Below are 19,599 nucleotides of genomic sequence, written 5' to 3'. Positions count from 1 at the left end.
GGTTATATGCTGCTAATCCACTGCTAATTTGCATAAGATTTAGTAACCAAATGGTGTTAACTCACTTCAACATCCTGACCTGAACTTCACTCACAACTCTTCCTTTTCAACATAGTTCAATTCATTGCAAATTCATAATGAGTTTGAATGTTTCCTTCCTGAGCTCACACACGGCTGCATTCACTGAAAAACTGCTTATGCTGCTACAGCTTTAATGCTGCACTTGGCTGTCTTTTCCACATGAACTGAAAAATAACAACACCACCAGCAATGTTATGTTACTCAGGATAACACTGTTAGGGACAGCTTTTCAGAAACAAAATTTAAGGTTCTACAACTTGCTGGAAAGAGATGAATTTTGACAGTCTCTTTTTTGATACTACAAGCTTGTCTGTGCCAAGTTATTATATTACCTTTAATAGCCTTTAATTTATAGGCAAATTTATATTTTCCTAGATATACCAGAGTATTTCAAGAATCACGATTACACAGTCACATATTCAGGCCTAGTCATTACTGTAAACACTTAAGCTATTATAGATTCCCAATTTCTGAGTCCCAAAGTACCCCTGAACAGATATTCAATGCTAGTCAGATAATACAGAGATTATAATTTATAGACAAAACAGTACTGGTATTATTTGTTTATTGTGCTGTGAGCATCAGTATATATTAGAGACAAAGAAAACATGACTTCCAGGACAAAGAAAAAAACCCCTGGAGATTTAAAATTTGCCCAATATCAATCATGGAGAACCTATAAATTATCTGCTGGAATGCTTTCAGCTCAAAAGCTTGGCCTCTACAATTACAGAACACTGAAGAATATAAGATGTTCTGGATCCCAAAAGCCACATACCTAAGGTTAAACGGTAAAAGACCTGAAAAGACATTAAAATTTATAAACTTGTCTTCTTCTGAGACAGATTGATCTTATCTCCAAGGCTCAGGGCCATTCCCTGTAAGGAAAAGAAAGACAACAATTGTGACACAAATACTTCATTTGAAAATAACTTCATCTCATCTATATTAAAATGGAAGTTCCATATATAGAAATCTATTAAGTCAATGGAAATTTCTAGCTGTTCACTTCTTTGTACATTTCAGAGTGCTAACTTCCTTATCACTAGGTAAAAGGTTAGGTCTACATATATTATTGAGACAATGAAACTTAATTGAGCTGGAAACCTTTACATGTGTTATCAACATGAAAAGCCTAAGAATAAAATCAATTTTAACCTTTTGACCTCCCACCAATTGAAACAGGATTGCTAAGGGAGAAATTACAACTGCCTATCCAGTTACTGAAATTCAACTGTTGAAAGTCCCAGTGCTAATACCAGCACACCAGTGTACCACAGCTATGGAAAATAATTTAATCACAGAGCCAGATTAATATTGCGCAGAAACCGAAGAACCATCAAAAGAAACTGCATCAATAAATCCACATATTCAATAGCACAATGATTTCAAGATGAAACCATGCTGGCATATGTAATTGAACGCAGTCTTATGTAAAAATGGCACTGTAACCTATCAGAAACTTTCATTTAAACCAGTCCAAAATCTTAATATTGACATGCTATAAACTGAATGTTTTCTTTGAAATTGATAACTCTCAGGTACTACTTTACTGTACGCTACTTGAAATACTTCTATTGTACACTGATGATTTTGCTTTATTTATTCCAAATCCCGGTCTTTTCAGTTGAGAGGTAGAAATTCTAAAATCCAAAGCAGACTGATATTTCTACAGAAAATACTCCTACTAAAAACCTTGGTGTTCTATTTTGTTGTTTATAAAAAGAATCAGTGAATAGCAATTCCATGCATAAAATTTCCTTGCTGTGTGACACTGAAATGTGCCATTTGGTGGAAAAAAAAACTTCATGTAACCCTGGCACATTATTTGCTCTTTATTTAAAAGCAAATTAAATCTAACATCCTATTTGCAGCACTATGGACAAACGTGGGAAATCTTGGCACAAAGGCCTATTTGATGGTAACACAGCAGGAGAAAAGACTGTAAAAACTGTGTGAATTTTTAGGAGTACTTGGTACATTGTCTTAAAAAGGTGAGGATGGCAAGGCCCATTACCTGACTCTTGGCCCGGATCCGTATGTGACCCGTGACAGGCGCCTCCGGCCCCAGGTGAATCGGCTTCTCGATGCTCACATTGGCCAGGGCATCTTCTCCAAATATGGAACGGGCGTAAAGATTGGCTGCCATAAAGCCACAATAGCCTGAAAGTGCCTATGGAAAGCACATGGGATCTCTTAAAAGACAAAAATCCTCTAAACACACTTTAGTTCACCCTAAGTTCACTAGGCAGTTATCAATGTATCACGTGTAAACTTCTTTCTTCATGTGCAACGTTTTGTAACACGTGGGAATCATACACTGGGAAATGGTGGGGGCCTTTTTCTAGAATTCCTATTGGGAATGATGCAGTCTACAGAATTCATCAAGACAAGGCAGGAGGGCATTTTATGGTTTGTTTTTACCAACAGCAAAATGGCAAAGAAGCTGAATAGCTACTACACTTAATTTGGCTACCGTACATGTAATAGCTAATAGCTATCATACATGTATATCTTAACTGCAAATAGCTACTCTAGATATTTATTTTGCTGTACAGCAAAAAGGCTAAACTGGCAAAAGAAAGGTAAATTTTGTCAGAGAAGGAAGAAATATGGAGCTACTAAAAAAACCCCTTCATGTAAACAGATGGTCCCATCAAGCCTATGCTACAGCTTAGATACTATGAATCAAAATGGACATTCTGATCTTCCAGCTTCAGACAAGAGAGAATTTTGGTAATATTTATCTACTTTTACTCATTTCAGAATAAAAGCTTCAAGGTACATGTACTATTTCATATTGTAAGCAGGCATTTCTAAGAATATTAACAACAATTGTTGAACAAATTAAATAATAAAGCACAGAAACTAAGAAAGATACCTAAAACTCTCCAAGAAATAGCTCACCTTCTCTGGAGTCAGGCATTTCATGTTGGTTGACTTCAGTATGTGCTGTAAGTACTCATTTAAATCAATGATATTTGTATTCACTGTTACCTTCAAGAAGGAAAAAAAAAAAAAAAAAGGTAATTACTTTAATAAACATCTCAGGTAATTCTGAAATCTCTTCTTCAGGGCTCTATAACAGAGATCACTTCCGCATTCCTTCTTGAGGAGCAGCACACTCAGTAAGCTGGATGCACTTCCCACTATGTGGTGGCATCATAGGAAGCCTTCCCCTCCTGCCATCCCCTTGTTAGGATGGACAATTTCATGCTATTACCGTGGTTTCTAAATCTATTGGATGAATGTGATGCTCTGCTGAATATCTAGATTCTCTACAGCAAAGAGTGGATTTCTCATCCAAATATAGTTTACACATTGCCAGAACAAGAAAAAGCAATATCTCACCCAAAGTTTGCTATTAACCAGTGATAAAGATTCCTTTCATCTTCCCCTTCTAGCAACAAAGCTCTCTGGGCTACCTAGGCTTTATAGTATTGCATATTATGTTAAAAAACAATTTAAACAAAGCACATATCTCTTAGAGGGAGTTTACAAACTACTAAGGTTCCATATATCATATATTACAATATACTGTGCACAAGTTCCCCCTGAGACATTTAAACCTAGTCTCAAGTAAGCACAACTGTGTATCACACAAGGCTACAGTACATGTAAAGTAGCTCCCATTCTGGTTTAATGTTTCTACTCTATTTTTGTATGATATTATCTCCCTTAAACCCCTTTTTTAGGTTTGGGTACCCTCAGTTACTATGAGGTGTATCCACTGTCTTGCTGGTCTTACACAGCACCCAGAACTTTATGCTAGAGCTGTACTGTAAAGCAGCAAGGTGAAAGAAAGATGTTCCTGTCCCCCTGGCAGGGGGCTGGACTAAACAACTTTTAAAAGGTCCCTTGCAACCCACAAGACAATGGGATTAAGAACTGGAGAGGCTGAGTAGCATGAGTAATTCTCATAATGCAGCCTCAGCATAAACTTACACTTGCTGCCATCTCACCTTTGAGCCAAAATACACAGCAATCACCAGTCAGTTTGGACAGTTTCCATACAGGAGGTAAAGCTCAGTGCAAAACTTTTTGCAAGCCAAACCCCCGGTTATTGCATTGCTAAGCTTGTGAAACTGATAAGATAGCTGTGAGAGAATAAGCTTCTTGAGGCAAACATCCAATGAGGATGTTGAATAAGGTTTATGTGGCAATAGCTAAAGCTGCTGTAACGAGCTGCTGTAGAACAAGAGACAGAATTGTATCTCATCAACAAAGTAACATACAAAAAAAATCACTAACTTTGTTTTCCCACTCAAATTCTGCCCACATCTGTCTGAACTCAGCATCTGTACAGGAAGCAGGCTGGATGTAATCCATGATGTCAATGTGAATATCACTGAGAACCACACAGTTTCTGTCGCTGGCTGCTCCAGAGACATCATACACTGCAAGAGAGCACACACATTTTTGAATGTTCCAAAAGGTGAATTTGCACTTAATAAGGCTGCTGAGTTACCACCTGCCAGTTAACAGCAGTCAACCCTTGCTCAATCTCATGCTGACAATTATCCTAAAGGTAGCACATTCTACAATGGTTTTAAGTAAGTGATAGATATAAATATATTTTTAAAAATCATCACAAAATATTCTTATATTGTGTTTTAATTTCTTCGCCCAATATGAAGGGGTTTTACTTATTTTTGAGCTCATTAAGCAGTTAAAAATGCAACACATTCATTGTTAATTTTGCACACTGAATTTTTTACTTACCAACATTACCGAAAATTATTCCATTTTCCGTTGAAGCGACTTTGACGTTAGCTTTAATATTTGCAAAATCATGTGGAGCAAGTGTCAGAGGAGACGGTTTTTCCACAAGTTTCAAGTCACCTGTGTAAAGAAATTGGGAGATGTGGGTCAGGGAATGTTAGCAGTACACAATTATCTTTGCTTTTGGAACAACAGCTTTTTATTTTCTTGTCCTTCAATTTTTGCATTTACAGAGCTGCATTAAACAATATCATAAAGATATTAGTTGATTTGGAATTGGTTGTTCATTTTTTCAATAGTTTTCTAATTGCAAGATAAATCACATTACATACAAATTTCAGTTAAAATATTGCTGTGTTCACCCAAATCCCACTGAAAACAAATGCAAATATTGAATTAAATGGGCTTTGCATGGAGTTTGGTATTAATTTTTTAACAAGGAAATGGTTAATTCTACCTTATATTTTAATCTCTGACATCATCATAAAGCCTAACCCTATAGTCAAGTGCCTCAAACCCAAAGTACAATGTCCAGCACTACAGGCACTAAGCTATTTATAAACAGGTCAAAGTATCCCCTTGATTCTGAATATAATTGCTCCAAGGAAGCACTATGGGATGCATTTTAACTAATCCTTCAGCAAGCAACTGGAAAGACTCCTTAGTTTTATTAAGCTGCAATTTGAGAACACAGCATGAGCTCCACACATGGGTGTGATGCCTCAAGTATATCAGCTGGGAAATACAGAATTCCACTTTACTGAGCTGACAAATAGAAAAATACAATCTATTAAAGAATGCATCCATTTGATTTATTTCCATCATTAGCCTCATCAAATGATTTACAAAATTTTAAGAGAAAGTTTATGCCCCTCCAGCCATATTTACAATAGTGAAAAGTACGTAACGTGAGTTCTCCTAGCATATTGTAAATGTATTTCAGCTCCTGACTGCCAAAGCAGAGGACAGCTAGTAAGAAACTGGTTACTGTTCTTGAATTATCTGCTCCAGTGACGACTCTAAGAGAAGTTAATGAAGCCTCAGCATTGTCCAAGCAAGACTCTGGTACAGCTGTTGGTAAAGGGAATGGTTTCAGTTGAGTAAATGCAGGATTTAAGTACTTCAGGCTGAGTGCAAAAACCACCTAGGGCAGATGCTTTCTGCTCCATATCAGTCGAGATTTCGACCTATTTTTATTTTCCTGTCTATGGCAGCAGCACAATGAAAAATAAGCACATCAAAAAAACTTTTATTTCAGGAAAAAAAGGAGAAGAGGAAATGGAAAGCTCTGTTTTTAGTGATAAAATCTGACTAAGGCTTATATCATCAGACTGCATTGTCAGTGTCAGTACATACAAACCTTCCATCAAATATTTTAAAAAGTATTATTTTTAAAGACATTCAAAATGGTGACTAACTGGCATCACTTTGGAAGTGTTTCAGGAATTCCTCACAACAGGGTGATGCCCAATTCCCAAAACCTCAGAGCTGCTTTGTTTGCAGCAGCCCAGCCCTCCTTACCCAGAGTGGCCAGCTCCAGAGTGCAGTTCTGCAGGGTGTCACTGGTCTGGTTGACCACGAGCACATCCAGCACAATGTCATACTGATTGACATGGACGTAGGCTTCTGCATACACTGGGTCTGAGAAACCTGTCAGCTGGGTAACCTGTGACATAAGCCAAGGGATTCACCTTCTCAGAAACCAGTTTAAAACAGAATCACTCAAACAATGACAAAAAATAAGAATAAAGTACACCTAAATTGATTATTCTTTAATAACGGGCCTCCACAACAAGGAGCCTTCCTTCACATGTCCCCCTGCATACACACTACAGTTATAAACCCCTTCCAGACTAAATGTATTCTGAACTAATAAGTTCCTAAAATATGAACTGTAATGCCATTTATTCTTCAGAGGATCAGCAGGACAAAGAAATGCTGATTTAAAATTAAAAGGTATCTTTAAACATCAAAAATAATTTCAAAGTCTGGGTGTTTAACTCTTAACTAATGAATTACTCAAGTGATTTCTTCTCTTTAAATCTCCTCAGCAGGTTCTGCTCATCTGCAGAAAAAGAAGGCATAAAGAGTGAAATAAGGATGCACTGCATTTGGCAATAGGATACAGCTGCCAAAGAAAGGGGTTCTTAATCACTTTTGGCATCCTTGCTCCCTTCCCTGTGAACTTTATTTGGATCTTCAAACCAGCAACCCTGATTTATTCTCCACATTCCACCAGCTCAGCACTCTCTAAGTCTCCTTCTTGCTCTTCTTCTCCCCATTTGAGAAGCACAAGGGCTTTTCTTTTTCTCCTGATCCCAACCAGGATACACCTGGGTGTTCCCAATCAACCAGCATAGTCTGGCTCATCAGTTCCAGTCTGCAATTCCCAAAGTGATCCCATGTATATAATTAAAGCACTGATTTCCCACTACCTTATTAAGTTTGGAAGCAAGAGGATCAGCAGCCTCTTTCCTCTGTGTGTTTCCCATTGCTGCAAGAAGGCTAAGCTGGAACTGGTCTTCTTTTGAACTCATTTCATTTTTAGCAGTAAGCTGCATGAAGGAAATGGGGTCATCTGGCTGAATTGTCACATTCCTCTTCTCAGATTCTTTCTGCAGGAAGAGAATAATTCAAGAATTCACAGTGAATTCCAGTCCTTAGCACAGGAAAAAGAGACAAATAATGGCTGTCCTACACAGACTCAAATGGTGACATTTCTGTGACTAGCTTGGATGTGAACACCTGTAAAAACTCCAAGTGTTTATGGTTACACACTGATAACGGCTCACCTTCTGGGAAAGTTTCTCCTCTTCTAGCTTGGCTGACAGCATGTGAGAGAGGGACTGTCTGCATTCTTTGTTGAAAATGTCATTCATGAGAGGAGAACATTCTGACAACACTTTCAGACACAACGAAATACGATCCACATCATCATCTGTAATTGGCTTCTTGGGAAGAGAAGACTTCCCCAAGTGGAGAATAGTGGCCATCAGCAGCATAGCTTCAGCATTAAAGGACTGAGAAGGAACACAAAGAGAATGGATGAAGGTTACTGCATTTTCCACAGCTTTAAAGAAATGTTGACTTCTGACTTATTTAAAAAAAGGTGTGTATTAACCACCTCATAAATAATAACATCTCTGAAGATATTACCTAGTTTTTTTAGTATTTGTTATCTGAAACCAAGCAGAATGATTTAGAGACTATCTAGATAGAATGGCTGGAAAGCAGCAGGTCCTGTTTGTGATCCAAACTATCATTATTACCCAATCACGCAACTGGCACTTCACTTTGGACTTAACCCATTTTGCATCTGTTTAAAAGAAAAGAGGCAACAAGCAGCTCTTCCTTGAATGTGAAAACACAAGAGACGACTCACATTTTGTTTCTTCTTTTCCTGAACTAGGGACATATAACGTAAAGCAATCTTGGTTAAAGTTGTAGCAAGGGAAGCTGCAACAAAGAAATCTCCATCCAGCAAGAATCCTCGTAAGGGAGGCCTGCAAAGAGAAATGATCCTCAGAAAACTAATTTTGATGACAACCTTCAGCCTACTTCTCTTGATACCTTAAGTTTTATACTGTACAAACAAAACAAGCTTGAAACACTTCACAAGGCTGGGTTTTTTCCTTCTCAAAGTAATTTTTCAGATACAGAGTTTTCACAAGTCACACAGTCATTTCCACACGGATCAGGGAGAGAGAGGTGTAGGAGTGCAAGATGATATAAAGGGAAGAAAACATTTTAATCTAAAGGCAGTATCTCTGTATCCAACTAAAACTGTGAGAGAGATTAATATGTTAAAAAATCAACTAGAATTTAGGATATCATAATTAATAAAGTACTTATTTATACAGTGAGCTTTGATTAGAAATCCTAAGCAATTTGGCAACATCCTACTGGATACTATCTAGTTGGGATAATACCCTAGAACAGGAAATTCCCTCAACCACTGAACTCTGGATGAGAGATAACACCACTCACATAAAAAAAAAAGATAAAAAATTAACCAAGTCATTCTTGGCCAAGCATGAAATCACAAATACCTGTCTTCTTCCTTTTTGGCAGGTCGGGAACTGCTAAGAGCACTTTGTGTGGCGTAAGTGCCCATCTCTGTCACTAATTTTTGGGCTGGACCCACAGACACCTCCTCTTCAGGTTTGAGCTCACCAGCTTCTTTCTTGATTTCGGATTCTACTATTGGAATCTAGAAATGAGCAGGAAGCAACTGTTACAATTAAAACGGAAGATATGTTTTTGTCCTGCAGAAGGTTTTAATAAAAATTATCTGCATTACCGAAGTTTTTATAAGCAAAAGCCCAGCTACAGTGCAACGGTTTGGGGAGAAGTTGAGGAGATAAGCAGACATTGAAATACATACAGAAGCTTCTTACACATACAATAAAGCTCTCATTGATGAATTATATTTTGTCAGAGAAGTCTTTCTGAACAACCCAGAATTAAAGCACTTTTTCTTTGCTACTGAATATAACTAAATCATATCTTAAAGCTGCCATAATTTTCTGAAATAAGGAATTTCCCAACTCTTATCTTACTAGATATCACTTATTCTCAGCTAAAGTATGCTACTTATGCTACTTGAAAAAAAAAGAATAACGAATGTAAAAAATGACTGCTTTTTACTTCAGATTTCCAGGGCACGTGCCATTATACACCACAAGTTCTCAAAACACAGTTGCATTTTACTTGATCTTTCTAAAGTACCTTTTTCTTAGAAAACCCACTGCATAATGGCAGGAAAAACCACAAAGAGCCAGTAAACACAAAAATCCCAAAATACACACACCTCTCCGAGTGATCTGCGAATCTCTGTCATTACACTTTGTATATCCTCCTTTGTGCAGCAATATTCTCCAAGGATCCATAATGCTCCTCGATAAATCCTAAGACAAGAACAGTAATTTAAATCATGCTTTCGTGATATACTCAAACCAGCGCCAAGAAAAGTGATTTATGGTCAGGTAGTAAAGGCCAGTCTTGACAAATGTAAAAGGACACAATTGACAAAAGCAGGTTAAATCAAGAGCAATTATCCTTTCAGCCTCAGTAAACTCATGAAGAAGTACATCAAATTAGATACATTCTCTGCTACATTTTTTTTCATGTGTTAATCCTGACATACACAAAATTAAATTTCATTGTGATCATAATGAAATACTCTACTGCATGTGAAGAAAGTCAGCTCTAAATTCTCCATTTAACTGAGACAAACTAATTTTTCCATTATACAGGAGAAAATGAAAAAACAGAACAAGAATGAAGATTAGGAAAATAATAGCAAAGCTTCAGAGGGTTTTTTCTTTCCCCCACTTAATGAGATTACAATGGAGATGAGATTCAGAGTTTTCTGTGGCTTAGAATCAGAGTGCTCTTCTGAGAGCACTCTCATTCTAAGTCACAGAGAAATTCTCATATGACTTAATCTTTACAAATCCATCCTCAAGCAAAGTTTTTAGAGCCCTGAAAGGCACTAAAACAGCTTTATAGTTTGCAAAGCTCAGTCCATGTTAGATTAGGTTTTCTAATAAATTTACAGTATTTCCAGTTGCCTAGAAGTACAAATTCCATAGAAATTCTGTTTTAACAAATACATTATTGGTCTTCATCAACAAGGCTATTTCCTAGCCAGTGGAATTAAAACTATCAACTGCATAACAGAAATTAAAATTGAATTTATTTTCTTTATTCAATGCAACAAACACCAAATTTATCTCTTGAACAAGCAGGCAAGAAGAAAGCTGTACCTAAAAATCCTCCTACCGCAAAGTATCTCAGCTTCAGTCACTCTCTGTGTGGGTCATGTGGATTTTGGTCCACATTTAATGACAATATACATTCAATACAAGTGAGCCACAGGTGCTCCAAAGTCAGTTTGATATCATATTCTGGACTCACTTGACAGATTTAATAGAGTGAAAGACTTCAAGCATCTTCTCAACAATAAGAGGTCTGAGGTTATCAAATCTCTGGATCGCTTCCCGCACAAACTCCAGGACATCGGCAGCTGCCGCTTCATTATTATCACTCAGGAACTCCATCAGCTGCCACAGAAGGGTGAACATCAGCACAAACAGCAGCACAGAGAAGATTGTACAATAATACTTCCCTTCTATGCTCAGAAAAATAAAACTCCTTATGTATCTCCAATGAAGAAAAGGTCACACAACCTTAAGTACATTCCAAATAAGTACCAATTATCATATCCCCACACTGATTTTCTAGTGATACAAATTATTGCACTTTTAAAGGTGTTCTTCAGCTCATGTTCTTCAAAAACATATAAAAATAGTCTCAGAAGACAAAAAATTAGAACATCAAACATCCTACGTTTCTTTAGGAATTAAAAACAGTACTGCTTCTGTGAGGCCACTATTAGGAACACCTCAGCTTCAGCAATTCTGCAGGACTTGGGTATAGGTATAACACATTTAATGACAGAATAATGAAATATCTGCATACCACTGGAATAACATTTGCAGCCATGTCTGGGAAGCGAACACTACAGGAATGCAGTGTCCGAACCAGGAGCTGTCTGTACTTGTCTGTATCTTCATGCTCTGTCACATTATTAGTTTTAATTACTTCCTTCTTCAGAACAATCACAAGCTGCAGAAAAGATCAAATCAAATTTTTAAAAAAGTGACATTTTTCAAAAGAAAGAAAATAATGTAATGAATCAAAAGTACATGAAATTTACCTCCTCCACATTTCTTGAAGACACAAGATCCAGAGCCAGCTGAAGGGTTTTTTTGCGCACTTCTAGATCTGGGGTGCTCAACACTCTGAGGATGTCCATAACTAGATCCTGAAACAATAACAAAGTAAAGTATTTTGCCATTTCAAATTACTTCCTCTTCATACAATTCTAATTTTCAGTCCTCAATGATTTTCAAAGCTTTTCTGGATACACATCATATGATCTATGGACAAGCAAGCAACAGACATTAGAACTTCTCAGTGCTCATTCAATACTCTCTGCATTCACATGTAAGTCTCCTATGCAGCTACAACACAAAACCTTACAACCAGGACAGCATTTGTCACTGTTAATTCTTATACAGCCAAGTAATAAACATAAAAGTGCATCCAATATGTTTTTACCAAAAACATACCAACAGAAAATTGAACCTTCAGAAGTTCCTTTCTCCATACATTGCAAAAACCTGAAAGCTTTGTTACTGAAGGCTTTTCTTTCTTAAGGCTTACAGGAAAAGAGACAGCTTCACCTACCTGCAACACTCGTTCATGGGAGGGGTGTTCTTTTAACTCAATCAACCGATCCAAGACAATCAGTTTCACATTATTATCACTTTCTTTAATAATCAAATCTATGTAGCATTGGGCAGCAGCCTAAAATTGAAAGGATCAAAACCATTTTTTTAGTCATGAAGAGGAGAAACTGGAAAATTTCTGAAATTGAGGAAAAGACTCCTATTTTACTATTAAAGCAGCTACTCAGTTGACACAGAAATTTACCTGATAAACAAACTTTAAATTTTTTTTGTCCACCATGTTACAAAAATCACAAATGAAGTCTCACAATGGCATCAGCTTACAGTACACAGGTGAGTTCAAATTCAAAGAAAGTTCAAATATGCAACAGGGCATGAAAACCAACTTAAAAAGAGTTGGTAGTGTTAGCCTATCTAGATTAGGTTTTAATGACAGCTTCTATGTACAGTGTGTCTACTCAACAAAAATGAGTATGCCAAACCAAGAAGGTTGGAATTCATACCTCCCCCCGACCTTTGGAAACTACTATTTGCAATGCTGTAAACCTGTGCATAACCCATCTTTTAAATTTGAATACAAATTCAAAATTTCTAAGTGGTCTTAAATAAGCAGCTGTACAAATATAAAAGTAAGAACCCCAGGTCAATCAGTAATCAACACAAATCTTCACTGCTTTATGCTTCTACCCTGGTCTGAAATGAGTCAAATTCATGAGTAAAAAATGTCATGCAGTGTCTGAAATCTTCAGCTGTAGTCTGCTCTGCTAACTAGGCTAAGTAGACTGTAGTTTGGTCCAACAGTCTGCCCAGTACTCAAGCCTGTCCCCTACCAAAGTGACATGATATCCACTAGCTCCAGGTCTGCTCAGTCTTTTTTTGTGACCAGTTGTAAGAGTTACTTTAAGACGGTGTTTCACATGAGAAGTGTTGCACATTAGTAAAGCCTTCACTCCTAAGTATCAACTTGCAGCACATAGCATTCATTTCAGAGCACTAGAAGTTACTGAAGAGCTGAAAACATCACTTTTATACCTTGATTGCTGTGGGTGCACTGGAGAGTGTAACCAGAGTACCTGCAGCCTCATACTTCACTGCAGGACTCGAGGACTGCAGGAGGTTGTAGATGCAGCGAATGAACCGAGCTCTCTCCGATGGATTCGCGTGACAGACCTCGATAAAAGAATGATCCACAGTTGGCACGTGAAGAAAAGAGCAATCCTACAGCTCACCTGCTCCACCATCTTATGGAGAGGAGGAAACTAACCGAAGGTGACAATCTTTTCATGTGACAGGAAGCGTCATTCACAGCTGTAAAAAGCTAATTACAAAAGCTCTTCAAAAGCTGTTCTCAACTCTGAGCAATGCTACAGGGTCTTAAAATATCCCATCAAAAGCAAGGGCAGAGCCTCTAACAGCTTCTGTAAGAGATGCGCTGCTTATGCCCATGAAGACCACCCTGATATTACAGTCCCCATCACAGCAAATCTGGTGAGACTTATTGCTCTATCCAGCGCACACTTGAGCTCTTTATCATTTCAAGAGACAAATCTTATTCAGCTGTATTAAGCAATGACATATTCCTGACATGGACAAGAAGCCAGCTAAATCCCTTTTCCAGCAACATTCTATCCTGTCTTAAAAACAGTTCAAAATAATTCTGTAAATTAACATGTGCGTTTATTTTAAATGTGCCACAACATTTCCCTTTTACCTTGTAAATTAGTTCAACAATAACCAACTGCAGTATGTCACCAAAGGTCTGCACTTGGTCAATACAGGTACTCAAATAATCCAAAGCTCGGTCCTACACAAGCAGAAGAAAAATTATCTTACATTATTCAGTTTGCTCACTCAGTTGAACTTTAAATCAAAACACACTCTAGAAATCAAAATACAAAACAGCCTTTATGCAATGCTTCAACAATTTAGGAAAACACTGTAGACCTAAAGAGCAAAATAATCCATCCTGTCTATAGAGGGCAAAAAGAGAGACAAACTAATAGTAATTAGGCACAAAAGGCAATTGCCTGTAGAACAAGTAATCCAAAACACTAAACTGCCATTTCTTTCTCACGCAACTACGAAAGCTTTAGAACAGCACTTAATGGACTGATTCTCAGTGCGGTTATGCTCACGCTTCTCAGCATCTTCACCAGATAGAGTAGTTCTCCTTTAAAATAAAGAGAGCACTAAAGACCTACATTATCAGTACCAAATATCCCACAAAAGCATTAACACTATCGTACATGGAATTTTTAATGAATACAAGCAGTTTATACTACCAACACACCACTGGCTAGTTACCCAGCATATTTACAATTACGAAACCAAATGACTTTGAGAGCAGGTATCCTTACCTGATCTGCATGAATTAGCATCATAAATGCATTTCTTTTGCAGCTTGCATCTTTTTCATTCACCAAGAAATCATGGATCAGTTCAGGAGCATCAGGTATAAGATGTTCAAAGTTCCTTTACAAAAAAAAAGTAATTAAAATGAAAACAGTTTCTGAAAACAAACTGTGTGCTTTTTCTTTCTCCCCTTTCGCTCTCAGAACTGGTCTTAAAGATACAGAAGATGATATATAGTATAAACAGGACAGACAATTGGGAATACAGGCATCCAAAAGTCACCCTAGGACACTGAGCTACTGGTAAGGAGTAGAACCTAAGGATGCCCATTAGATAGAAAAGGCAAACAAACAAAAAATAAAAATTCTTATCACCTCACTAGGGAGTGCTAAATATTTGAGTTCTCAAAAACTAATGGCAGTCTTGGTCTCGTGCATGCAGGATTGTGCCTTGTTTCTGCATTTACCTGTAGATGGTGTAAATTGCCAGGACGGCGTTCCGGCGCACGTAGCTGTGCCGGTGCTCCAGGCACGCGCGGATGGCTGGCATCAGAGGCTCCAGCAGCTCTGCTTCCTTCAGCTTGCACAGAAAGCGGAGAGTGGAGCCTCGGATAAACTCATTTGGGTGCTGGAGATCCTAAAAGCAACAGGAAACGTATTTGAAGTGCCAGACTCTCCAGATGAATGCGCTTGCCACCTTCTCCCACATTCAGCTTTCCCCTGGTACAAGTTCCCAACATCCCCAATGACACCTCACTGTTTTCTCAAGAAATGCTTTTCTAAAGCACTGCTGCCCCACCATATTTGAAAACATATATTTATGTGCAATAAAACTCAAAAACTCAAAAAGCCTGTAGGATTCTTTTTTTTGGATTGTATTTGTTTACTCTGATTACTCTGGCTGTGAAAGCTCAGCCTGTGGGCATTCCTGCACGTTGGACACAAACTTCTTGTATCTATTAGCTCAACTGTTTCCAACCCATTCCCAAAGTTGAAGGCCCTTAATATCTTTATGAAGGTGTTCCCCAAAAATAACACCATAGTGTCCTTTTATGACCCATGGCTTGTCCCAAGATGCCTGGAAGATAACTATGTTACCCCTCATCTTTAATGTTCACTGACAAGGAAACAGAGCACTAAATTTTTGGTAAGTTGTATCAGTAAAAGAACACAAAACTCTTTGGTAGTAGGTGTCCTGCCTATCTGCAGTTACCCAGCTCTGAAAGCACTAAGACACAACTGATAGGAAGGAAATGGTGAGCATAAACATTGTTTATATTTATTCAGTAACACAAAATGATACCCCTTCTATAAAGATCCAGCAGAGGAACATAACCAATGAAATAAACAAGAGGCTACCTTTCTGTATGCATCGCACACGAGGATCATTTCCTGCAGCAGCCTGCCATCTGGAGTGGTCTTTGGCACGATCTCCCAGAAGACAAGCAGCAGCTTTTTGATAGTATGGTCTTGGAGAGGCAGCACAAAACGTATGATGGTCATCAGGAGCCCAGGCAGCTTCTCACCATTCAGGATCATAATGATTACTTTCTTCAAGGCCTCTGTCTTCAACTTGACATCTCCTTTTTCTAGAGGAGGAAAAGAAGTGAGGAAGGCTGACATGTCACAACTACTTTAACCGGACTATCTATTTTCAGTGTCAGAAGATACAAACCCCTTTCAAGAAGTGAAATACAGCATATCAATAAAATCCATGCCTTTACTTCTATTAAAGGATAAAGAATACGCAAGAGATATTTAAAAACAAGCATGGAATTCAGACTTAGTCTGAGATCAATATATTGGAATTGAAAGAATTCAAACAACAAAGCTGTTCTGATCCTTAAATTTATACCAATGTGCTCTGGTATCACACATATACCAGACACTAACACTGCTGTTTTGGCCAGCACATTCCACAGTGCATTGAGCAAGTGACAACATAATTTGTTGCTTATTACAAAAAAATCTGCTCAAATCTGACTTAGTCCAAGCAGGTATTACCTAAAAGTTCCCCTCCCCGCAAAAAATCAGATCTTGCACAGACTGTGGAGTACACCAAATCACATAAAATAATATAATGAAGTTTCTCAAAACACAGCAAACAGGAACATACATCTTTCAGAACTCAACAGAAAATAAACATCAAACTGACTTGGTTTAGCTTATAAAATGTAAACAATACTTTAGGAAAGGCAGAATGAGGGAATAATTCAGGTAAGATGGAGTATCCTTCCATCACTGTCAATACTTGCCTAGGTCATTTTTTAAGCTGATTTCAGAAGGTGGCTCTGAGTCCATGGGAACGTTGATCAACGTGTAACACACGTTCTCTGCAGCAGTCATGGCTCTTGGTTACAGGAGTTCTCTCAAGGGAAGAATTATTTTCCAACAAATGTCAGACAACCTAGAAATCAAGCAAACAAAGCCATCCCAAAGTCAAAAGATTTTATTAACAACCACAAAAACATTTTTATAACTGACTTAATTGCTTGAAAGGATTGCTAGGTTTCTTGAGAAGCCGCATCCAAAAGCCTTCTTGCTTTGCTGTTACCCTACAATATTCCTGTGAGCACCACAAAGATGAAGAGCATGAAATTGCTCAGAGACAACAGAAAAAGAACAAAATCTTTCCAATATTTTGGGCGCAGTCAGGAATAACAGTAGTGTACAAGGCACCTGACTGAAGCCAAATGCATGCAGCAGCTTCTCCCGCCTGGAGTCTTTCCCTGACCCCAGCTGTATACTCCCAATACCTCCCCTGCACTCCTGTGCCCCTCCAGATGAATGACCCAAGCTGCAAAATCAGCTGTAAAACTTCACAGAAAAAAATAAAAAAAATAAAAGATAAAGTTCTGGACTCAATTAACAAGTTGAATCAGTTTACACAGGAAGCTTTGAAGATGGGCATGAGATCCAACAGAGCAGAAACCAAGGATGGGAGAAAAGATAATGTGATGGAGAGAGAAGCATTTTACCTGCCAGGGATCATCAGATCAGCTCAGCTCTACTGTTTCCACTAGACACTAATGAGGAAACCAAGCCTTTTTATGGTGAAAAAGGACAAGAAGGCTACAATCTATCAAAGCTGCTGGGTGCCTGGCAGTCCAGATAATGAAATCTGCTCTTAAGCTCAATTCTCATTCTCATGTTTGTTTATTCTGTATATAATAGACATCTAGGATCATATCAACCTTTTTATTCTATTTCTTAAGAACTGAAAAATGCTCAGTCTTGAGCTTGCTTGGCTAATGCTGTGATACTACACTGACAAGCACAGCAAATAAAACCGTTACTGTTTATTACATGAGCCATTTTTTACTTTCTATAGAAATTGTGTCAAAATAAATCAGCTTTTATTGATATTAATTGTCTGGAAGTCTCTGACTTCCTTTTCTCATCAAATGGGCACCCAGACAACCTCACCCTCAACAGAGAGCAGGGAAGTTGTGCTGAGCTGGGTTGCTGCCTCTTTCCACACAAGAAAACTCACGTCAATCAGCTCCACAATAGCCACCCAAAAAATAATTGCAATACAAATTTTTAAGAAATCATTCCTCTTTCCATTATGAATTCTGTATTTTAAGGCTTAGATCATTCAACCTTGTTGCTTACAAATATCTACATAAACTACCCATTCATGAAATGACTGGTGATCAGTCAAAGGTTGGATTTGATTATCTCAGAGGTCTTTCCCAACTGTTCTCTTGCCCCATAGCAGCTTTTCTGCTTATTTTTCCTATGCTATTACCCAGAACTCCTGCCTCAAAACCCTGCAGCCAGCACCTTCACCTACAAGAATAACTCAGACCATAAAGTAGATCCTTGTGAAAGCAGGGCAGGTATCTTTACTCATACAAAGACCTCAGCTGCAGAAACTTCATAAATCACGGCCAAACGTGTCTCTGAAGTGTGATAAATGAGTGCACTTTGGGCTCTGAAAAGCGGCAATGAAGAACAACTCTCCTAAAACACAAAGCTGGGAGATCTGGCAGGGAGAGCCACCACCCAGTTTTCCTCCTTGCAAGGCGCAAAGACTTGAAATCGGTTTGATCGCTGAGAGCCCACACGGACACAGATGTAAGTGCTGTTTTAACCCTCCAGCAACATATCTGTCACCTGTGGTGAGTTGCTGAATGGTTTGGGTTGGAAGGGACCTTAAAGAAGAATCCATTCCAATGCACTGTCATGGGCAGGGACACCTTTCACCAGACCAGGTTGCTCAGAGCCCCATCCAACCTGGCCTAGGACACCTCCAGAGATGGGGCATCCACCACTGCTCTGGGCAACCTGGGCCAGAGCCTTGGCACCCAAGGAAATCGAAAACTACAGAGTTTGTAGAGCCCAGGAAGACAAAAAGCCACGCCTGCTCGCCACCTACATCCCTGGGGAGCCTTAGGAACGGGGGGCACCTAATGACCTAAAACCTTGAGAATGCACCCTTTTACTGATGTACAGCTATAATACAGAGTGTTCAAAACGCTTACTAAAAAATCCCGACAAACTCAGAGCCAGCTGAGAGGTATTTCTGCCTTAGTGTCCCAGCTTCTACTTCCAGTCCAAACCCGGGCATTTTAAGCTATGAGGCAAAACTTCCCTCAAAGCCCGAGTCCGCCTGCCATTCCCTTGAGCAAACCCCGAGCCCCGCTGCCCTCTCCGCGCCACAAACCCTCCCACAGCCGCCCCGCGCCCCCGGGGCCCTGCCAGGGACCACTGAGAAAATGCCGGCGGGGCCCTGAGGCCTCGGGCCTTGCGGCCCCCGGCGGAAAAGCGGCGCCCGCCCCTTCCCCCCGGCCTCGCGAGGCCGCCGCGGGCCGGCCGTGCGGCTCCGTACTGGGCGGTGGGGTCGGGCCGGTTCCGGTGCGGAGCTGAGCCCGCGGCGCTGCCGCTCCGGCGATGGCTGACGTGGAGCCGCGCCCGCCCCGGCCACATCGCGCGTACGGCGGCCGCGGCGGGACACGCCTCCCGCCAGCGCGAAAGGGGCGGGGCCGAGAGGCGGGGCTGGCCTGTGACGTCACGGCCCGAGGCGGGATCGGAGAGCCTCGGGATGCCGGGAAACACCGGGAAATAGCGGCCGAAATTAAGATTAAAAACCCCGCACGGACAGATAGATAGATAATAACAACAACAGACAATAAAAGGCGGATGGGAAATGGTAAAAATAAATAAGAAAACAAATGAAAGGGTGG

General features: G+C 39.3%; 1 protein-coding gene across 1 annotated transcript; it reads right to left on the bottom strand.

The window, feature by feature from the left end:
* Window positions 1-633: 633 nt before the first annotated feature.
* On the bottom strand, window positions 634-19,348 carry COPB1 (COPI coat complex subunit beta 1). The gene is made up of 22 exons (XM_040067055.2): window positions 19,245-19,348; window positions 16,666-16,817; window positions 15,770-15,999; window positions 14,878-15,047; window positions 14,417-14,531; window positions 13,771-13,863; window positions 13,092-13,229; window positions 12,058-12,177; window positions 11,525-11,632; window positions 11,287-11,433; window positions 10,723-10,868; window positions 9,614-9,710; window positions 8,853-9,013; window positions 8,186-8,306; window positions 7,596-7,823; window positions 7,239-7,418; window positions 6,325-6,469; window positions 4,804-4,923; window positions 4,333-4,478; window positions 2,989-3,078; window positions 2,099-2,254; window positions 634-959 (listed from the first exon to the last, which is right to left on the bottom strand). The coding sequence occupies exons 2-22, from the start codon at window positions 16,754-16,756 to the stop codon at window positions 900-902; spliced, it is 2,862 nt and encodes a 953-aa protein (XP_039922989.1). The 5' UTR covers window positions 16,757-16,817; window positions 19,245-19,348; the 3' UTR covers window positions 634-899.
* Window positions 19,349-19,599: the final 251 nt, after the last annotated feature.

The sequence above is a fragment of the Hirundo rustica genome, chromosome 6 (genome assembly GCF_015227805.2).
Source record: "Hirundo rustica isolate bHirRus1 chromosome 6, bHirRus1.pri.v3, whole genome shotgun sequence".
In the NCBI taxonomy this organism is placed as follows: Eukaryota; Metazoa; Chordata; class Aves; order Passeriformes; family Hirundinidae; genus Hirundo; species Hirundo rustica.
This window is presented reverse-complemented; position numbering and strand designations above follow the sequence as displayed.